This window comes from Pyrgilauda ruficollis, unplaced genomic scaffold (assembly GCF_017590135.1).
Source record: "Pyrgilauda ruficollis isolate IOZ18807 unplaced genomic scaffold, ASM1759013v1 scaffold7, whole genome shotgun sequence".
In the NCBI taxonomy this organism is placed as follows: Eukaryota; Metazoa; Chordata; class Aves; order Passeriformes; family Passeridae; genus Pyrgilauda; species Pyrgilauda ruficollis.
The window spans coordinates 8,436,104-8,454,872 of NW_024528821.1; the positions used below are offsets into that span (position 1 = coordinate 8,436,104).

Below are 18,769 nucleotides of genomic sequence, written 5' to 3' on the forward strand. Positions count from 1 at the left end.
ACCTAGAAACCACACAATTACTACTTTATGCTATATGTGCTTTCTGACTACAACAGAAAAAAGTTTGCATTTTGCTTCAAACACAGAAGCAGACAAAACTGACACACTATTAACCGAAACTGGAATTTCACAGGGGTAGATTTTGTATACCAGAGCACCCTGAAGAAACAAGCCCTGGAGTCCAACTGATGGTTACATTTCATAGCATCTAGGGACATGCCAAGAACTGCATATTTACAAAGAGCGTTCTTTATTTTTTAAGAAGTCTTACTTTCATATGCTGAACTTTCCTACAAATCAAGCTTATCCCATGCATTTAGGAATGTTACTTCTAAACACAAGAGGAGGTTACATTAAGAAGTGCAACTCAAGGCATACTTCAGAAGCAAAATTTCTGGTAAACTTGCAGGTGGAAAAATTTAAGTTCTCTCAAAACTCTTTAAAGAACTCAACAGGGAGCTGTACTATATTCTTCTATTACAACACTTTGGAGATGAATTTTTAAATTATTTGGGCATTTGGAAAACACTCCTACAGTCTTTTCTGGAGAAAAATAAAATCAAGGTTCAACACTCTTATTTTCCTTGTCAAATTTTGACATGTAATTTTGCCAGGTATAACTTACCAAACAGGCCAATACCAGTTGTGTAAAATGATCCCTCTTATTTTTTTCTTCTAAACAACTTGTTTCAATATCTACAAAAGAAGATGAGGAAAAAAAGCAATTTTTACTTGTGAAATTTTGAGAGTTTCTTCTTTTAGTAACTATTTTGATAAAAACTAATGATAACACAAGGCAAAGGAACTTATTGATAGCATGGCAGTTTCTTGCCACTTCCCACCCACTCATCTCCCATGGGGTTCACGTAATATTTTGATGACAATTCTCACACATCCACAAGTCTCATGAAAAGGTAAAACAAAAAACCAGAGGAATGCAGCAATAATTTTTCTTGCCATTCTCTTTGTTGCAATAATGTTTATGGCAAGCATTAAAGATCAATAATAAGCAAAAATTCAGAAATATGAACCAGTGAAGAGAACTGCATGAGCCTGGCCTTAAGGTAATGTTCTAATCTTTTTCCCTGTGGCTTCAGAGAATACCATTTACTGTCTGCCTGCAGCCTTTTACCAGCTACGGTTCTGTATTGCCATTAATATCTTCTGTATTGTCAACTACTGAAAGCAATTCACTCCTATGGGAAGATAGGCCATGGAACACTGGCCAGGGAAGCAAACCTTCTAAAGCAGTTTTAAAAAAGCACATCATTACAGGAAGTGAGGAGCTGCACAAGGAGTAGAAAACTCTGCAGCACAATGCAAGACAGGCCTTGCAATAAACAAACCAACAAAAAACCCACCACACATACCCACAGAGAATACATCAGCAACAAACATGTCAAAAAGAAGACCCTAAAGAGACTGAAAACCAGTGATTGTAGCAGGGTACAAGTGGAGGAGACCAGCCAGATCAGCCTGAACCTTAGCAGCCAAGACTCTCAGCCAAAGAACAAGCCGCATTAAAATTTTTTCCAGAATTTTTCCAGTGTATGTGGATGAGTGGACAAATAAAAATTCTCATATACTGAAACACACAGTTAGGAAAAAAAATCCTGATAGTAGCAAATACTGATTAGAGTAAAAATGGGGCTAGAGGAAACAAGCAAGAAATTGTCAAATGCCCTTTGTCCCAAAGTTTGAAACTCAGCTTCTCAGCCACACTATTCTCTGCTGCTAGTGAAAGCATGGCATTTGGCTACACACTAATTTAAAGGAAAGAGGGAAAAGAAAAATAAATAGAAAACGGGCAGACAGATACACTAGTTTCAGTTATTCAAGAAGCAGCTAATTCAAGTCTTCTAATGCAGATTAAAAAAGAAAAGGACATCAGTGTAATAGTGCATTATGAAAACTAGTTATTACAAAATGATGATACAAGTAGACAGAATGAAACAGTATGAATAGAAGTCAAAATTTATCCTTCAGATGTACACAACCAAGGCTGCACATGCAAGCTTAATGAGGTGCCTCTCTTCACAGGCAAGCACAGCACAGAAGATGCCTCACTCCTTCAATACACACAACACACAGGATCTGTGATGAGCAGACCAGCAAAAGAATTCTGTGAAATTTGTTGAAAAACACAGACATGGAGCAAGACAGAAACTGCAGACAGTTAAAACTGGAAGACACGAGAGCAACAACTTTGGATCAATATTACAACATAAAAATCCAGAAGTTATCACCAGAATAAGACATGCACACCTTTAAAGCCTGCTCAGCTGGCAGATAGTGACTCAATGCCATTTGCCTTTAGATTTCTGGACAATTAGCTCCATTTCACTAAGACTGACTGTACAGACAAAAATATTTACAGAACACATTCTGAGGAGAAAGGATCTATCTACCAGTAAGTCAACTTTTATTAAAAACATTTAAGAATGATAACATCACTAAGTCACTGATGCCATTAGCTAACATCCAACATTCTTACAAGCTAGCTCCTTTAACTATTCTTGGCAGATCAACTTCCACTGCCTTTAATAGGCAAACTTCTGGAAACTATAACAGAACAAAGCAGAATGAAAAGACATTAACAAGTGAAGTACAGATACACCGAGGAAGAATCTACACATGCTTCAAAGAGAAATCATGCTTTACAGATTTAATGAAATTTCCTGAAGAAGTCAACAAGCAGATACACAAAACATTAATTTCTCTAAATCTGTTGCAATGCTGAAAGTGAGGGAACCCAACTCACCTAATATGCAGAATACATCAGCTAGGATAGAAGGCATGTCTTCTCGGAATTCCTAAGAAACAAGATCCCATTTAATGAATGTAGAAATTCCAATATGCAAGTTTAGAAAATGTTTGCATTATATAAAATAATGCTCCATCATAAAGGTCAGATCACTCATTATTTATATTCTTAATAATTCATATTAATAATGAAGATGTTTAATTACTGACTAATATCTAATGTAAGTGCTGTACTAATTATTGATACATAGCCACACCCTGTAACCTTGAAATGCAATTTAAGGAGTGTGTTTTGTGACCAGGGACAAAACCCCCTGGTTAGTCCCTCCACCTTCTTGGCCCAAGGCTCTTTACCCCTATGTGATGAGCAACGCCCAGAAAGAGACCTGCAGTTTCTCAGGCACCAAATAGATTGCAACTTCCTACAGCAACCAAAGATCCAACATTTCTCATGCCACCCCAAGAGCAAGGTGCCCTACAGCCTTGCTTTCCCCTCAATACCAATGCTCAAGTTCAAAAAACCCAAAAAGGTTACAGTAGATTATTGCAACACATTTTTTCCTTAATGTTCCATACACATCAAAACAGCAACTTATCAACAATAAGAAATCATTTCTAAAAGATTTTAATGTATTTTTCCTAGTTCACTACCTTAAGAAACCAATATTTGGTAAGCTTGTAAGTTTAGAGGAAATTACACTCTTGCTTATTTTCTCCACTTATTCAAAGTGTTTTAAGAAAAACCTTTTTCAAACAAAGTCAGTCTAATGCATTATTTCAAGGGCCATCACAGAACTTGGACATCCCAACAGTAAAGTGGAACATTGTCACACTGATATAAAAATCAGAAGGTGGTATCACAGATGTGCTACATGAGCAAGTGACATTTGTTTCTAGCATTTATAAACAACTTATTTATTAATAACTTCAGTCTTCATGTGCTGTTTAAAAGTGACTTAACTTTTAATTTATGCTGAAACATCTATTCCTCACCATGAAAAGTAGAGGGAAAAAACAAAACCCTGCCAGTCTACATCTATATCAAGTACACACAAATGAAGAATTTGACAAGAATGACTTTTTAAACATGTCAAAGATAAATCTCTTGAATATTTTCCTACTTGGATGTCATCTGGGCTTTTATAAGAAAGATTTTAGTAAGTATGCAATTGTTACAAAGAGATACTTACTATGACATCACCAAGAACATTAGAAGCTTGATCATGCTTTAAGTTTCCTCTGACAACGTGGTAAGCAAGCTCATACAAAGCCTGCTGAATATCTGTGGAAAGACAAGAGATGACTAAGGAACACATTAGCTAATCCTCTGTCTGTTAAAACAATGTTTACAGTAATGCAGCAGACAAGTAAAGGGGATATGCTTCCCTTACCAATAAAGGGGATTACTTTCATTATTGCTAATAGATTAAAATTGATCATCACAATCTAAGATTTCACACAAGCATGAAGTGAGTGATGATCCACTTTCTCTGGAGAGTCCATGGAGTAACAGTAAAATGGGAAGAAAAATTACCATCCTGCATACAGTAACCTGTATCTTGATAGGTGGCTTAACAAAGACACCTTTACCTTTTAATTCACATCAATATCATATTATACACAAATAGAAAACACTACAGTACTTTCCCAGTCATGTCTCATCACAGATATGCTCTCAAAAACCATTTCTCTAGAAGAAAGTAAAATTCAATTGGAGAAAAAATGCGTGATAAGGATTATTTCTTCATTTTTCTAAGGAAAGTCTCCTATAACTCAAGAATGCAACCTTAAAATTACTTGCAATAAGCTGAAGCACTAAACAGAGGTATTCCAGTTGAGAAAAACGTTGCAAAATGTAAACATGGTGGTTGTAAAATCAGCTGTGAGAAACCTGTAAGGTTCTTCAATAATACAAAAAAATGTTGTGTTTTTACTACATGAATAATAATAAAACCCCATGCTTTCAACCTTGCACTTTTACCACATGGTCTGCTCAATAAACTATATTCAATAACAAGTTATACAGATCTTAATGCCTTAAATCATGCAGTCAGTAATGTGGTGACTACAGACCGCTGTGGGTCAATTAAAACAATTTTTTACACAGACAGGATAATTTCACACTTGCACACCTTAGGGTTCATATATTTAACTCTTAAAATAAAATCTAGTTTTATGTTGAGTTTGCAAAATGGAATTCCATTTTCTACAGCACAGATCAAACATTGCTGCCATGACCCACTACAAAAAAAAAAAAAAAAAAAAAGCACCTGGATGTCCGAAAGCAGTCCTGGTAGTGGATGTTTGTATTTGTAGTATTCACCTTTAGCACACACTAATGTTCACCATACATGAACATGCCAAGCACATACCAAGCAAAGGTACCATAATCAACTGCTTCCAGGTTTGTTTTCTATTAAACTAAAACCAACAAACATACACACAACAAAAAAACTTACCTCTGAAACCCACATCATGATTTTTGTTTTCACTGAGAGCACGACACAGCTGCACACTAAAATAAAACAAATGTTTGAAAAGAAATCATTAGATTTTGAATCATTAGGATACAAATGTTTTCGGGTTTTGTTTTCGTTGATGCTTTGGCTAAAACAGCTTTAGATTTGGGCAGTTTAAATGGATGATGACATTTTAATTTCTCCAAAGTAAACCCTAATTCAGACAACTTACAGCAAAGAAACAAGATTCCCAGTAGATCTCATACACATATAAATATTCTTCCTAACATTATACCTCCTTGAGAAAAGTAAGAACATGAGGCAATGTGGAAGCATGGAAGTCCTAGCAATAACATACTGTCATTATCCAATGAGGAAATGCTTCTCATAGAATTATTATGATAGTTTTCAAACTCCTGCTTGTAAAAAACTTTTAACATTAAAATATGTGCATAATTTCCTCATGCAATGTTTCACCAAGAGTAAGACAGAATTTTTCTTTATTCTAGTCCCTAAAAAAATCCACTCTAGGAAGCAAAAAGCTGTCATGTTGCATTGTCACTGGCTGCTTCCAGGGCTCCCTCAACCAAACAGCCATATGCAAAAAGCACTCCAAGTACTGTGCAGGCTGTTACATGGGATAAATTAATAGTTCTGTGTTAGAAAATAAATGCTTAAAGAACAGGCTTCTTCACTACCCTGACAGATTAGAAATGGACATGTTTCCAAGATATAAGGATCTTCCCTCTTCTCTACCACTACTGTCACCCCAGCAAGAGATTTCAAAAGCAGTTTCATATTTAAAAGTGACAGTATTTAAGAAAGGTAGTGATTTATCTTTATCATAACAGACACCAGAGAATATTTTAAGAACTTCTGTCACATTTGCACATTCACAACCAAAAGTTCACGGATTTTGCAAAGTATCTTTCACGTGCAGAAACTGAGGAGGGTATCAGAGCTATGTCTCGGTCCTACATAAGATGGCAAGACTACAGTTTGCTGTGGGAGCCATTTTAAGCTGTCTCAAATAAAGCAGATATGTGCAATTGTTACAGAGGCCTATCATGAAAAATAACATTAAAAAATAGTTCGGTAGCAATCCATTACTCATTCTATTTGCATCCTATATAGATTACCACTTCTCTAGCAAGACTAAACAGCTGTTCCAGCAATCAAAAGAATTATAATTGGCAAATATAAGGTATACAAACCATTCAGACAACTGGAAACTAGGGAGTTTCACACATAATCAGCAGAAACATAGAACCTCAGCAAAAAACAAAGGTATGGCTAAGATGTACATTGCATATATGTATATTCTCTTCAATGCTTTTGAAGAGAATGCAATATATTTGGAAATAACCAGAATAGAGACAGCAAAACAGGTATTTTATTTTTCATTAATGGTAAGCAAACATTTTTTTAAATAATAGATTTTTTTCTCCCAGCTGTCCCAAAAGACTATCAATTCAATAAAAATCAATTTTCTTAAATTTTAATTACTTCCACATAAAGAAGGTACTCTATAAGCACTCATTTTTACATTCTCTATACAATAACAGTAAATTGAAACATCAGATGCAAAAAAAAAAATTTCTGAGATAGACACTTTGTTCCCTATGTCCTAAGATGGTATCCTCAATCAGGTTACAAGAGCAACAGCCCTGTCTGCTTGGACTGACGAGTTCTTTTAAGAACATCTTAATACAAAATCAGTTTCAACCCCTTCCAGCAGTATTAAAATAGTATTAACAACACCACATTACTTTAAGACACAAATCTGCTTGCTCAATATAGTAAAAAACTGTAAGATGATCTGCAAAACAACATGCTTAATATTTGGAATTAGAACCCCGTGAATTATTAAACTGGAGGAAAAAAAGGAAGGCAAAAGTATTTCTTTTTATTATTCTATTCTTTTTACAGGCATTCTCTCAAAGCAAGACCAGCTTTCCTGTAGGTGCTGCCAGGCAGTACAGCTGCACTGATTTAATGGTTTGTTGCTGCAGAAATGGGACATTGACAAACACTTCCTCCCTTCTCAGCAGCAGTTTTAGCCCTTCCATCAGTTACATCAGTGCAACTGACAAACCTGGCAGAAAACTGGTCAAAACCCAAGTCTTCAGCCACTTCTGCAAGTTGAAGCACTTTCCAGAAGGCCACAGAGGCACCCTGGTGGCTGAAGCCGAGGCAGAAGCCCTCCTTTCCAGTAACAACAAGCTGAAAGATTAGTTCATCTAGTCTCAGCTGAGTGCATGAAATCAAAATCACAGCAGCTGCACCTTCACCAGACACAATCTGGTAAGTGTTCATTTGACTTATCACTCTGACCTGGTAGCTCATTGCTGCAAGCTTAGGATGGAGAACTTCCCTGCACTACTAAAACCTACATCTCTTCATCTGAAAGTAAAACTGTCAAAAATGTTTTTAAAAATCCACACAGAATCACTTTTGAAAACCACAGTTTCAAAATTAAATTTTTTTTGGACTATGCTGGGATAGATTTGCTTAGAACACCAATTCTGAAGCAGTGTGAACAAGTTTGCACGGCAGAGGCAGCACCGGAACTGAGACCTCCCAACTCACACACCACATAAGGTCCTATAACCTCCATTTCACTCCCACACAGGGATTAAAGCAGTAATTATCACAAAGTGCATGTGCCTGCTAGCATTTAAGTAGATGCATAACTTAAGTGATGCAGGTAGTTCCTCAGCTGAGATAAAGTACAATCAATTGCATTTTGCAGTCAGGATGGCACAACTACACCAAACTCTTGATGATTCTCAGCCCTTCACTTGCATGAGCAATGTTACAGTGTTGGGTTAAAGTAACAAATGAGCTGGAAGTGCCTGAAAGATCAAGCCTCAAAATTTCACATTCACAGAATGTTAAGCTTCTTCAGTTTATCTTGAAGCTTAACACATTGCATGAACTGCCAGGCAGGTACTTTATTACAGCCCTCCATCCACACTAAAGGCTCCCTGGTGTGCTGAGTCTCCCACAGAACAAGCTAGGGTCCAGTTACCATGTGTGTTATAAATGGGCTGCAGCCACAGACCAGCATCTTGCTGTGGAAAACACAACAATTTTCCTACAAAGACAGCACACACAAGTAGGTCTATAAGGAGTCCAGACTGAGCAGCATAAATAGTCACATTTGCACACCAGTATCTGCCAGTAGCAAATAAATGAACATAATTTAGTAAAGTGTACTTAGAGCGGGATCTGAACAAAAGTGACGTGTAAGATGACCACATCCTGGCCAGTGTAGTTCTGGCAACTACATACACTTGAAACTACCACATTTATGTATTTTTGTTAGATGCTATTACACATCAGTAGCTTGATTAATTAAATTCAAAGCTCGTACAGTTTTGACCAATGTCTCTGAACAATGTCTTAGAAACAAATGGTCACCACTGCATTACTAATTAACATTATTAACACTCTTAAGACACACAAAATCCTTACCTTCTAATTTCTGGGTAGTACTGTTAAGCCATGACAAGTTGATCACACAATCAAAAATATCACACCATTAAAAAAAAATAAAAACCCCAAACCAAAACAACACCAAAAAACCCCCAAAAACAACAACAAAACAAAAAAACTCAGAGCAATTATCTTAAGCATCCATTATTAATCCTTGTAGAAGCTGAAACGCCAAATTAAAACAAACCATTTTCTTCTCTCAATATAGCTTCATATTCCCCCAAAACATAGAAATGTGTTTTCATTTAGGTAACTACTACTGCCAAAATACTATCTCAACTGATCTAGCCAGATCATGTAAGCCATTTCATGCTCCAGCAAGTAAGTATTTTTTTTCCATAAGAACTAATCTTTTCTAGTAATTACGAAGGGTTTTTATCCCCTTAAAATGCCTACCAAAAACCTTCTAAATTTTTGTAATTCTTCTATTTGCTAGTAATGTCAGTTTTGCCATCCTGCAGCATCCATCCCCTTCCCACTTGTCTAACATCATTATAATGAGTAGTCCTCACTTTGAACCACAAAGACCAAGACTGAACTTAGGCCCAGATCTAATTTTTATTCTTGGGCATACTGGTATTAGACAAATAATTCAATAAAAATAAGTAGTGTTATTGAATTTATTCCCTTTTTACTTTAATGCTTAAACCTTCATGGGTTTCATTCTGAAATGACAGCATCCTAGCTATGTTTTCCTCTAGTTAGTCAGGAGATAGAAAGTTTTGGAAAAAGAAAGAAAAAGTTACATACTGAAGACTCTCCCAATAAAGTTGGCTTCCTAAAAAATTCTCTAAATATTGTCTACAGGTATACACCTTAGATTCTAGAAAATAAGTTCATGCATATTCCTCAAACTTATAAAGCTACCACTGCAAAACCTGACAACTGTTATCCAGACACAAGTAAATTTCTTTTAAAACAGATGGCCTCATCTGCAAACTGCTCTTTAAGTCACGCCTGAACATCATTTAAGCAGTCTTCCAAATGAAGTGCAAATACCACAAATACAGGAATCCAGCTAATCATTTTGTTTTATTGGTCCCATGGCAGATGAACACTTTCTTCCCATCCTGTTTAAGAAGTACTGCTCTGAGAGGAGAAAAGAATGCTCGAAGGTTTTATCATGGCCAAAAGCCATGTAAGTTGCATCTTACAAAGCTCAGAGCGCTGAGAACCCAGAGAACACAGTGCAGTTGCCATTACATGATCAGCTAGGAAATGTCTGTTCTCTTGCAAACTCCACACAGCTTCTCAAGGTGTTCAGCTTGTGTATTAACACAGTAATGGTTCCACCATAATTCAAACCAAAAATTACATGGCTATAAAGTGGGCCCCCTTCACTACAAAATGGTGGCTCTAGAAATAACAGTGTTTTGTGCAGGGATTCTCTACATTCCCTCATCTCCAACCCACTGCCGTTTCCCTCACGCACAAGGAAGATTCATTGCCAAAGCTGCACAACCTTTCAGAAAACACGAACAAAAGAAAGTAATAAAATGAGTGATTATCAAGAAGTGTTTCTCTAAGTATTCCTTGCAACATCTATACTTAAAACTGCAAAATTTAAAATTTTGTTGTTATTTACAACAAAAACCAAAAGCACATGGAAGAATTAAAATAAGAGCACATAAAAAACACACAATTAGTGCAGAGAACATCCCTGTTTAAACTAACAGAAAAACATGAAATGACCAAACTGGTGAAGCAGCCCTTGAAGAGCTGTACTCCTGAAACACAACATTTAGTGAACGTACACATTAAGATGGCTTAAAACAGACACAGGCCCAGAATGGAAAGCTCCTGGCACACCTGGATTAATTTGAGCGGTCGCAACCAGACCCCTCCGTGCACAAAGGTTACTTTGTGGGATAGAACAAGCGTGACTACCTGATCATATTTTGCCTGGGTCAAAGAATACGGGACCAGTCCTATCACAGTCGGTTAAAAAGGGGGAACGGGGGCTGGGGCCTCTGCCACAAAGGTCAGTACTGTACAGCCAGCGACACAGGAACACTGCAGGGTCCGTATTACCACGGGGGGCGGCTGAAGATGAGCCCGACCCCCGAAAAATCTGGCCCAGAGGCTGGAAGGGGGCGCTCGGGGCGCCGGGGAAGCTGGGCCCAGCGTCGGCGGCCGAGCGTCGGCGGAGGGCGGCAGCACCCGACCGAACCGGACAGGAGGGCGGCCCAGGCCCTGCTCCCGACCACGGCTTCGACCCCGCGCCCAGCAGCAAGGACGGAGCCCCGACTGACGTCCTCTCCGCCGCCCCCGAGCCTCCCCGGGTTGACGAGGCCCGGGCGCCCTCGCCTCCCTCCCACAGGCCGCAGCGCCCATCCCTCCCCACGGCGAGGCCCCGCACTCACAACTCGCTCTTGCCGCCTTTCTCCCAGTTCTTTATCCACTCGGCCGGGAGCAGCGCCGCCATTTTCCCCGTGCAGCGCCGAGGGCCCGGATGGAGCAGCGGCGGCGCCGGGTCAGAGGGAACGGACGGGCCGCGAGAAACCGCGGGACGCGGCCGCGCCGTGCAGGGAGGCGGCGGGGCGGACTGCGCCTGCGCGCGGGGGCCGCGGGGTGGTGCCACGACCGCGCGTGTGCGTTAGAACGGCGAGGCGGGGCGGGGCGAGGCGCCTCGCGCGCGTGCGCGCTGGAATCCCGGGGGCGTAGGGCACCGTGCGCGCGCGTTAGAGCCGTGTGGTGGAGTGTGTGTGCGCGTGCGCGCGTTAGAGCCGTGTGGTGGAGCGTGTGTGTGTGCGCGTGCGCGCGTTAGAGCCGTGTGGTGGAGTGAGTGTGTGTGATGTGTGCGCGCGCGTTAGAGCCGTGTTGTGCTGCGCGCGCGTTAGAGCCGCGTTATGATGCGCGCCCGCGTTGGAACCGCGGTGTGGCGTGCGCGTTAGCAGAGCGGGGCGCGGAGTCCCGCGCGTGTCCGTGGGGCGCCGCCAGCCCCGAGTACGGCGGAGGGGCGAGATGTGTGCTCAGAGGAGTGGCGAGAACGGTAAATCTTCTGAATAAAGCGGTTAAAAATTTGTGTAAAACTTACTGTGACACATGTAAATGGTCGTTCCGATACAAGCACTTAGGACAGACAGTTGCGTGGATGTCGTATTCCGTGTCACCCCTCATGCCTATTTTATTACATGTCGCTTGTCTCCATTAAGTTTCCATAAGTTGTTCTGTGTTCCCTTCAGTTGCTAATTGCGATATTAGGGTTAAAATACTCCATTTGGTCGGGTAGCACGTGTTTTTAGTCCTTCCAGACATTTCTCTTTCCTCTCAAGTCACCTACGTTCTCAGTCTCGTACACATTTCCTCCTCTGCAGTAGTGCAAGTTGTCTCACAAATACGATGAAACTTCAGAAAACGGGAAAATTGAAATAAAATCTAAAGGTGAGGCCTCAGTGTCGGTGCCAGCACTGCTGTGCTCGCTGCCTTGTGCTCTGTTTTCCGCACTGAAGTGTAACGTGCAGCCTGCACGTCATATATATATATATATATATATATATCAGTGTAACAGCTTTCCACTCGCAAAATAGCTCAGAAAGTCTAGCATTTCAGCAACTCTACATAACTCTGCCTGAGAGAGGGAACAGTGTTGTTTCAATTATCATTCTCAGGCAGTTCCTGCAGCTGTATGTTGTGCTGAGTGCTGCTGTTCTTGGGCTCTATGAACAGCACCTACTTCGAGGGGATCCCTTACAGCCCCTAAACTCTGCATAACACAAGTAGTAAAGGAGGCAGATTCTCTGCTTCTCATACCTACATTTTAAATTAGATACAGACTGCATTCCAGGCATACCATATGCAGTGTGATAGAAGATACACTCCGTTTACAAATGCCTAATCTATTTATGATAGGTTATTTTAAAAAGAAAAATTCAATAAATCTGTTTAAAACATATGTGTGGATGATAAGAGGCACAGAATTGCAGGCCTAAGGAATAACATGGGAGGGTGTTATAAGCAAATGCAATAAGTCTATTTAGAAGATAAACCTAAGAGTCACATAAACAGAAAACAAGGATCTAGCAAAACATACTAGGTGCAAGGAATAGCTATGTAAGGTCTGAATGTAAAAATGTGAGATTTTGCCTTCATGATGAGGATGAAGAGGTAGTCATGGAGAAATGCAGTAGAATAAAGCCATCAAGTTGTTGCAGGACCAACAGGTTAAATGCCAAGTTTACTTAAGGAATCCAAACCACTTCTTTCTTGAAGTATATTAGTCACAGACTGGGACAGGCTGAAAATAAAAGATAGTACATGCAATGTAGAAATACACGTGAAGCAGTTTTAAAATCTACTCTGAGAAGAGTGATTCCACAGTATTTCTATGGTACTATACAAAACATTTAGTGGTGGAATTTATATAAAATATACTCAATTAATATGCATGATATATATATGACATATAAGCTCTAAAACACAGACAGTCATGCATTTTAATGAAGTAATGTAGGCAAAGAAAAATATTTTTAAAATAAGTATGTACCCATTCCTCTTCATGGTAATATATTTTTGACATGTCTTTGTTCCAGGCTATAAAATCATACTCAATTTTGACTTATCCTTGCTTTTGTGGTGGACATCTTTAGATAGTGAAATGTCTTTCTGAGTACCACCTGATGTTAGCTGAATTGTGAGAAATTCCTAGGTTAAAAAAATATTACTTATATTTTAGTTCTATAAAACAGCCTTTATAGTTTATTCCTCATCTTTTCATGAGGCTTTTGTGGGCTAGAAAAAGCATCCTCGGCATCCTAAGATTTGTATAAATGAGTCAGAGAACCTTGTTAAAAGCCAGGACAATTCTGTGTTTCTTTCTGTTATTTCTACAGGTTGACATTTACCTTTCTAAATAATGGAATAAAATAAAATTTTGAAAAGAAGGAAGAATGATGCCTGCAGGATATGTCACAGCACAGTCTTAAGTCACCTACTGTGCTTCCTGCCTGAATAAAGAAGTACTCTGAAGGCTTTGTCCCAGCTACATTAAAGGAAATGCCTGTGTCACCACTATGGTAACAGCTGGATAGCAGCAGGAAGTTATTTAACTGAACAGTAAATACAAGGTTTTCAAGGGTGTACATTATCCGGCAAATACATAGCTAGAAAAATATCAGTGGTAATTGGATCTTATAAAAATGTATTTATTCTTGGTTTTCTAAATAAATACTACAGACATCCATTGAGAGAGCTGGAAATGTACAAAAGCAAAAGAAATAAAACATCCAACAGCTCATTTCCTCTGTATTAACCAGTTCCATGGAATTTGTGTGACAAAGCACAACTTTATTATCTGCTCTGAAGGTTAAACAATTGAGTGCTTTGCTTTTTCTGCACAGACAATTAAGAATGACTTTTTGGAATAAAATGGTTTTTATTATTTGGCTTTTATATCATGTCCATGTAAGAATTAATCATTCTAAATTATCTCTTTTTTTTTTTTTTTACAGTAATTGTTTCATGATTGCTCCTGTTCTTTTTCTGTAGACATTTCCTAAATTCTCACACAGAAGAGATAAAAGTACAAAGGAGGCATCATTTCACATTATTCAGATGATTTCCATTTGGTAAAAGCTGTTTAGGCAAGTAAGAATCCTAAACATTAGCTAATATTGGCTGTTTCCATTCACCTGGACAACTGAAATGAGAAACATTCTTAGACAGTGATTATCAAATACATCTTGCAACTTTTTGGTTTTTTCATAGCTAAACTCAGTGTCATTGCATCATCCTGAGCTATAAAATGTCCCAGATTTAATTAAGATCAGTGAATGTGGAGGATCACACCATTATGGAGAGCTTTGCATGTTTTCAGCTCACAGGAATCAGCATTGTTTCACTCAGAGTTTTTTGCTTTTCTTACCACTTGCCAACACAGGCGAGAGCCACCTGTAGATTTAGGTTCCATTTCCAAACCTGATTGGCCTGGATATCTTCTGGTCAAAGCTTAACTCGTTGGTTCTGTGTATGTTCATGAAACCTGCTGGTGAATAATGAAAGGCCGAAAGACTAATTAAACTCTTCTGCATAATGCCTGTGAAGAAGGGGTTTTGTTAGAAGTGGTGCTGGAAGCAATGCCTGGAGTAACGTGATCGGAACAGCATTTGGTAGGCAGCAGATCAGTTATTTGCTTGACAATATGTTTCACTTATTCAGTGTGTATTTTTCTCCCATCAGAGCATATAGCTCTAAAGAATCCTGCTTGGTTTTTTCTGATTATCATTGAGAAGGAAAGACAAAAAGACCCCACACAAAATCTCTATTTCAGCAGCAGGTTTGAGCAATGGAGAAACCTAAAAAAAAAAAAAAACAAATGGGAAAAGGATAATTATTTCTTTAATCCCAGTATCACCAAATAGCAAAATGTTAGTGAAAAAGTGGAGATCTCTAAGACACTTGCTGCTGGGATTTATTTGAAAAATGAAGACAAGCTGATCTAATGGACCCTACTCCCAGCCTGTACTGGAACCATTGCATTGACAATTCCTGCTTGCCTGCTCTGAAGAATGATGGCACAATAACAAACTAATAAATTAATTAAGCAACATTTTGTCTTCCAGTGCATACACCTTCCTTGAAAATGCCATACCAAGGTCAATTACTGGAATATCAAGAGTATGTAAAGTGTGAAAATACAAAAAAAAATCTAAGAATGTTGCATATTTTGCAAACTGAGCTGTGACAATAACACTGGCAGTGTAATTTGGAGTCTTGTAGTGCTTTCTAAGTCCACTAATGCAGAAAGGCAAAGTACAACTTGTAGAGCAGATATTTCTGGGCTCACAGCTCATCAGTCAGTCATTGATCTAATAGCTGGATATTCTTCAGGATGGTTCTGTATCATTACACCTCTTGGATTACACATATCCCACAGAAAATGGGATGACTCTGGTGACAAAATCCCTTTTGGAGCTTTAGCCTGTAGCGAGGCTGTGGTCACACACACAAAGATTTTGTTGTATCAGCTCCCTGGCAGTCTGTCCAAGTGTTGGGAGAGCCAGGCAGCCCGTGCTGGTGTCCCAGCAGCTCCGCAGCTTCGTTTGTCCTTCTGCCCCTCTCCTCTGGCCTGTGAGCAGAGAAGCTCCGGGTGGCTGGACCTCTGGGGAGGGTTGGCTGGGTGCTGGTGATGCAGGAAGTGTAGGAAGCCAACATTTGTAAACAGTCACCACTTATCAGTGGGTGGGCAGTACCTGCAGCCTGCCAGAGCTGTTGGCGTGGCTGTTAGTGAAGTTGGCAGGCACTTATCGCATTGCATAGGTGCCTGGTGCTGGTTTATTGTGAGGGGCTAACAGTATTAGTGCATTGATAATGAGAGAATATGAAGGTTTGAAGGTAAAACCTGAGTTTGGTAAATCAGGCTCTTATCAACACGGTCCACACCCTTGTTTAGGTTGTGTACCCCAGATACCAAGTATGTTAAAATGAAGGTGTGTCTGTGGCTAATGATAATCATGTCAGAGAAATTCTGAACCCTTACCTAAACTTGAGGTTTGCAGACTGTTAGGAGTCAAGGAAGCTATTTCTGGAACTCACAGTTGGATTCCTCATTCTTGATCCTAGTGTGGAAAGCAGTCTGGGGCACCTTGTCCTTTGCTCTCTGTTCTGCTGCTGCATCTCTTTCTGATAATTTGCGTGAGTTCAAGGTTGGAGGATCCTTAATTAAATACATCTGTCTTTGATAGGTGAAGAATATATTTTTTAAGTTTCTACAGCAATATAAAACATTTAATAAACCTACTCTGCTAAGATTTGGATGGTCATGTTGAGTTTCCCACATATATAAGAACTCTCAGGTATCATCAACAGGATGTGGGGATAATTAATGACCAAAGTGATCGGTTAAAGGGACACGTTTGTTAACCACAGCATTCCTCTTTGCTCTTCTCTGTCTCTTTTCTCCTGTCAGGCCACACATATGGAAACATGCAGGGAATAGGCAAGCATTGCCTTGAGCTTGCCATTTTTCTACTTATTATATCAAACGTACATAGTACCTGTGTGTCAGAACTAATATTCCAGCATGAAGGAATTATGAATAGAAAATCATGTATGTAGTCATGTGTCACATGCTTGCTAAGTCCAAAGTCCCAGCTCTAGATAATTATTTCTTGCATGAATCAGTTCAAACAGAACTAAGATAAATCACTAGTTGCATTTTCCTCTTCATTTGGCATTTATCTTAGCTCATCTGCTCAGTGGATTGTGAAAGAATGTAAACAGTTTGTCTCTGATTTGACATCACACTGAAGTGAACTTCGAAGTAGTTGCAGCAGCAGCAGCATACTGAGTCATCAAAGGATGATTTGGTTTTTACACGTTTAGATGCTAACTTTCCCACAGAGAAAAGTTATTATCAAGTTCAGTACTGTTGCCATAATTTGATGGTTTTATTTTTAATGAGGAGGTATTTTATTGCATTGTCTGACAACAATGGATTTGGGAGTTATAGGAATGTTTCTCCTGCATAAGATTTCATTGCTGAAGTTGAAAAGGCTCATCAGGTTTTTTTCAGCTTTTCCTGCTTCTGTACTATAATTATGCCTCTATTTTTCTCAAACTTCCCTTTAGATTCCTCTACTGCCTTCATGAAAATGTGACAAGAATGATGTTTATCACCTGCTTGCAACAAAAAGAAAGAAAGAATATGCTGTAATAGTAAATGCTGTAGATAAAGAGTGTCATTCTGTTTTGGAAGAGAGGATTAGATTTGATTTTCTGTGGACCAGCATACAAATACATGGCTTTCCTATCAAATGAATCTCTTCTTCCAATGGTACTGAAAGCACTGGATATAATTCAAGCGAAAAGACAGCTTTCAGACATCTGTTACTTGTTAGTTATTCCATTTTCTATTGTCATATTCACAAGAAAATGTTCCTTGTCAAGTCGCCATTTTGTGATTTTTCCGTGTTTGATTTTTGTCTTTGCTGCACCTCTGAAATCCAACTCTGGATTGCATAGCTTTTTGCATTCCATTCATTAATTTGGTACTAATGGTCGAATTGATAAGTCAATGAGATGAGTAGGAAATAAATTACATTCATTTCTTATGGATTATGTCAAACAAACACAACTTCCCATATGAACCTCTGTGACTCTTGAACCATTGTTGACTAAACAGTTTGTGCCAAAGAACAGTGTGCTAAGTCCAGTTTATGTTTATCTGACTCAAACAGGTTGTAACTGATTGAAATTTTTAACACTATTGTGTAAAGAAAATTTTCAGAGAGACTGTACATTTGGTATGATCTGATTTTTTCAGTTCTTCTATCTCATATTTTTTGATGGAAAGATTTTTGGGAGGCGATCTAACCCAAGCTCCTGCAGGGGTGAGAGCTTTTAAATTTAAATTTTTACCATAGTTCTTGATTTAGACATCAAAACATGAAAGTGGGTATTTGCAAAACCACTTTGTGACCTCTGAAAACAATCTGCTTCATTTGGACAAGTATCAAACCTCAACAGAGCAAGGGCCTTTGTGAAAATCACTGCTAATGAATGTATTAATAATGTGGTATGACAAGGACTTAGGAGATTAAATATTCATGTTCACATTGCAGTGTTAAGGTGCAAACCTCTTATTGTACCAAAGATTCTTAAATAAATAATCTTGGCTTTGGACAGATGTGGAATAAGTTTAGATGGATGTGACTCAGTACTGCAATGGAGCTGTTTATTTCTTATAGGCTCAGCATCACCACTGTGCTGCATCACTAAATATTATGTTCTAGATTGCAGGTCATTGTTTTCTGAATGAAGAGCAAGTGGTATATGGAATTCTATCCTTAGTTATTGAGTATTGGTTTTGATTACTGAATAATCATTATATGTTTTTTTCTGATCAATAAAAGTGAGTTTGTTACTAGATCATTATTTACCTTATACTATAGTTACTTATAATAACTACAAGCTTTGGATCAAACTCTGGTCTCAGTAGGTGCTGGACAACAAAGTGAGAAGCAATCCTTACTTAAAAGGGCTTTCAGTGTAAACCCTGGAATCTGCAAACATTCTAGTTGTATAATTACACTGCTTCTCCTGAAATTGTC

The 18,769-nt window shown here is 38.8% G+C and overlaps 1 protein-coding gene across 9 annotated transcripts in view; it reads right to left on the reverse strand.

Annotated features, from left to right (window-relative positions):
• The window catches only part of THOC2 (THO complex 2), a 49,826-nt gene extending 38,551 nt beyond the window's left edge, over positions 1-11,275 (reverse strand). For all 9 annotated transcript variants that reach the window (XR_005956611.1, XR_005956613.1, XR_005956612.1 and 6 more), the window contains exons 1-5: positions 11,084-11,275; positions 5,223-5,278; positions 3,954-4,045; positions 2,762-2,813; positions 626-696 (exon numbers count right to left, since the gene is read on the reverse strand). Coding sequence is in view for 5 of the 9 variants with exons in the window: in XM_041484976.1 (XP_041340910.1) it covers positions 626-696; positions 2,762-2,813; positions 3,954-4,045; positions 5,223-5,278; positions 11,084-11,145 (333 nt within the window). In the remaining 4 variants the exon portion in view is untranslated. The remainder of the gene's footprint in view (positions 1-625; positions 697-2,761; positions 2,814-3,953; positions 4,046-5,222; positions 5,279-11,083) is intronic.
• Positions 11,276-18,769: the final 7,494 nt, after the last annotated feature.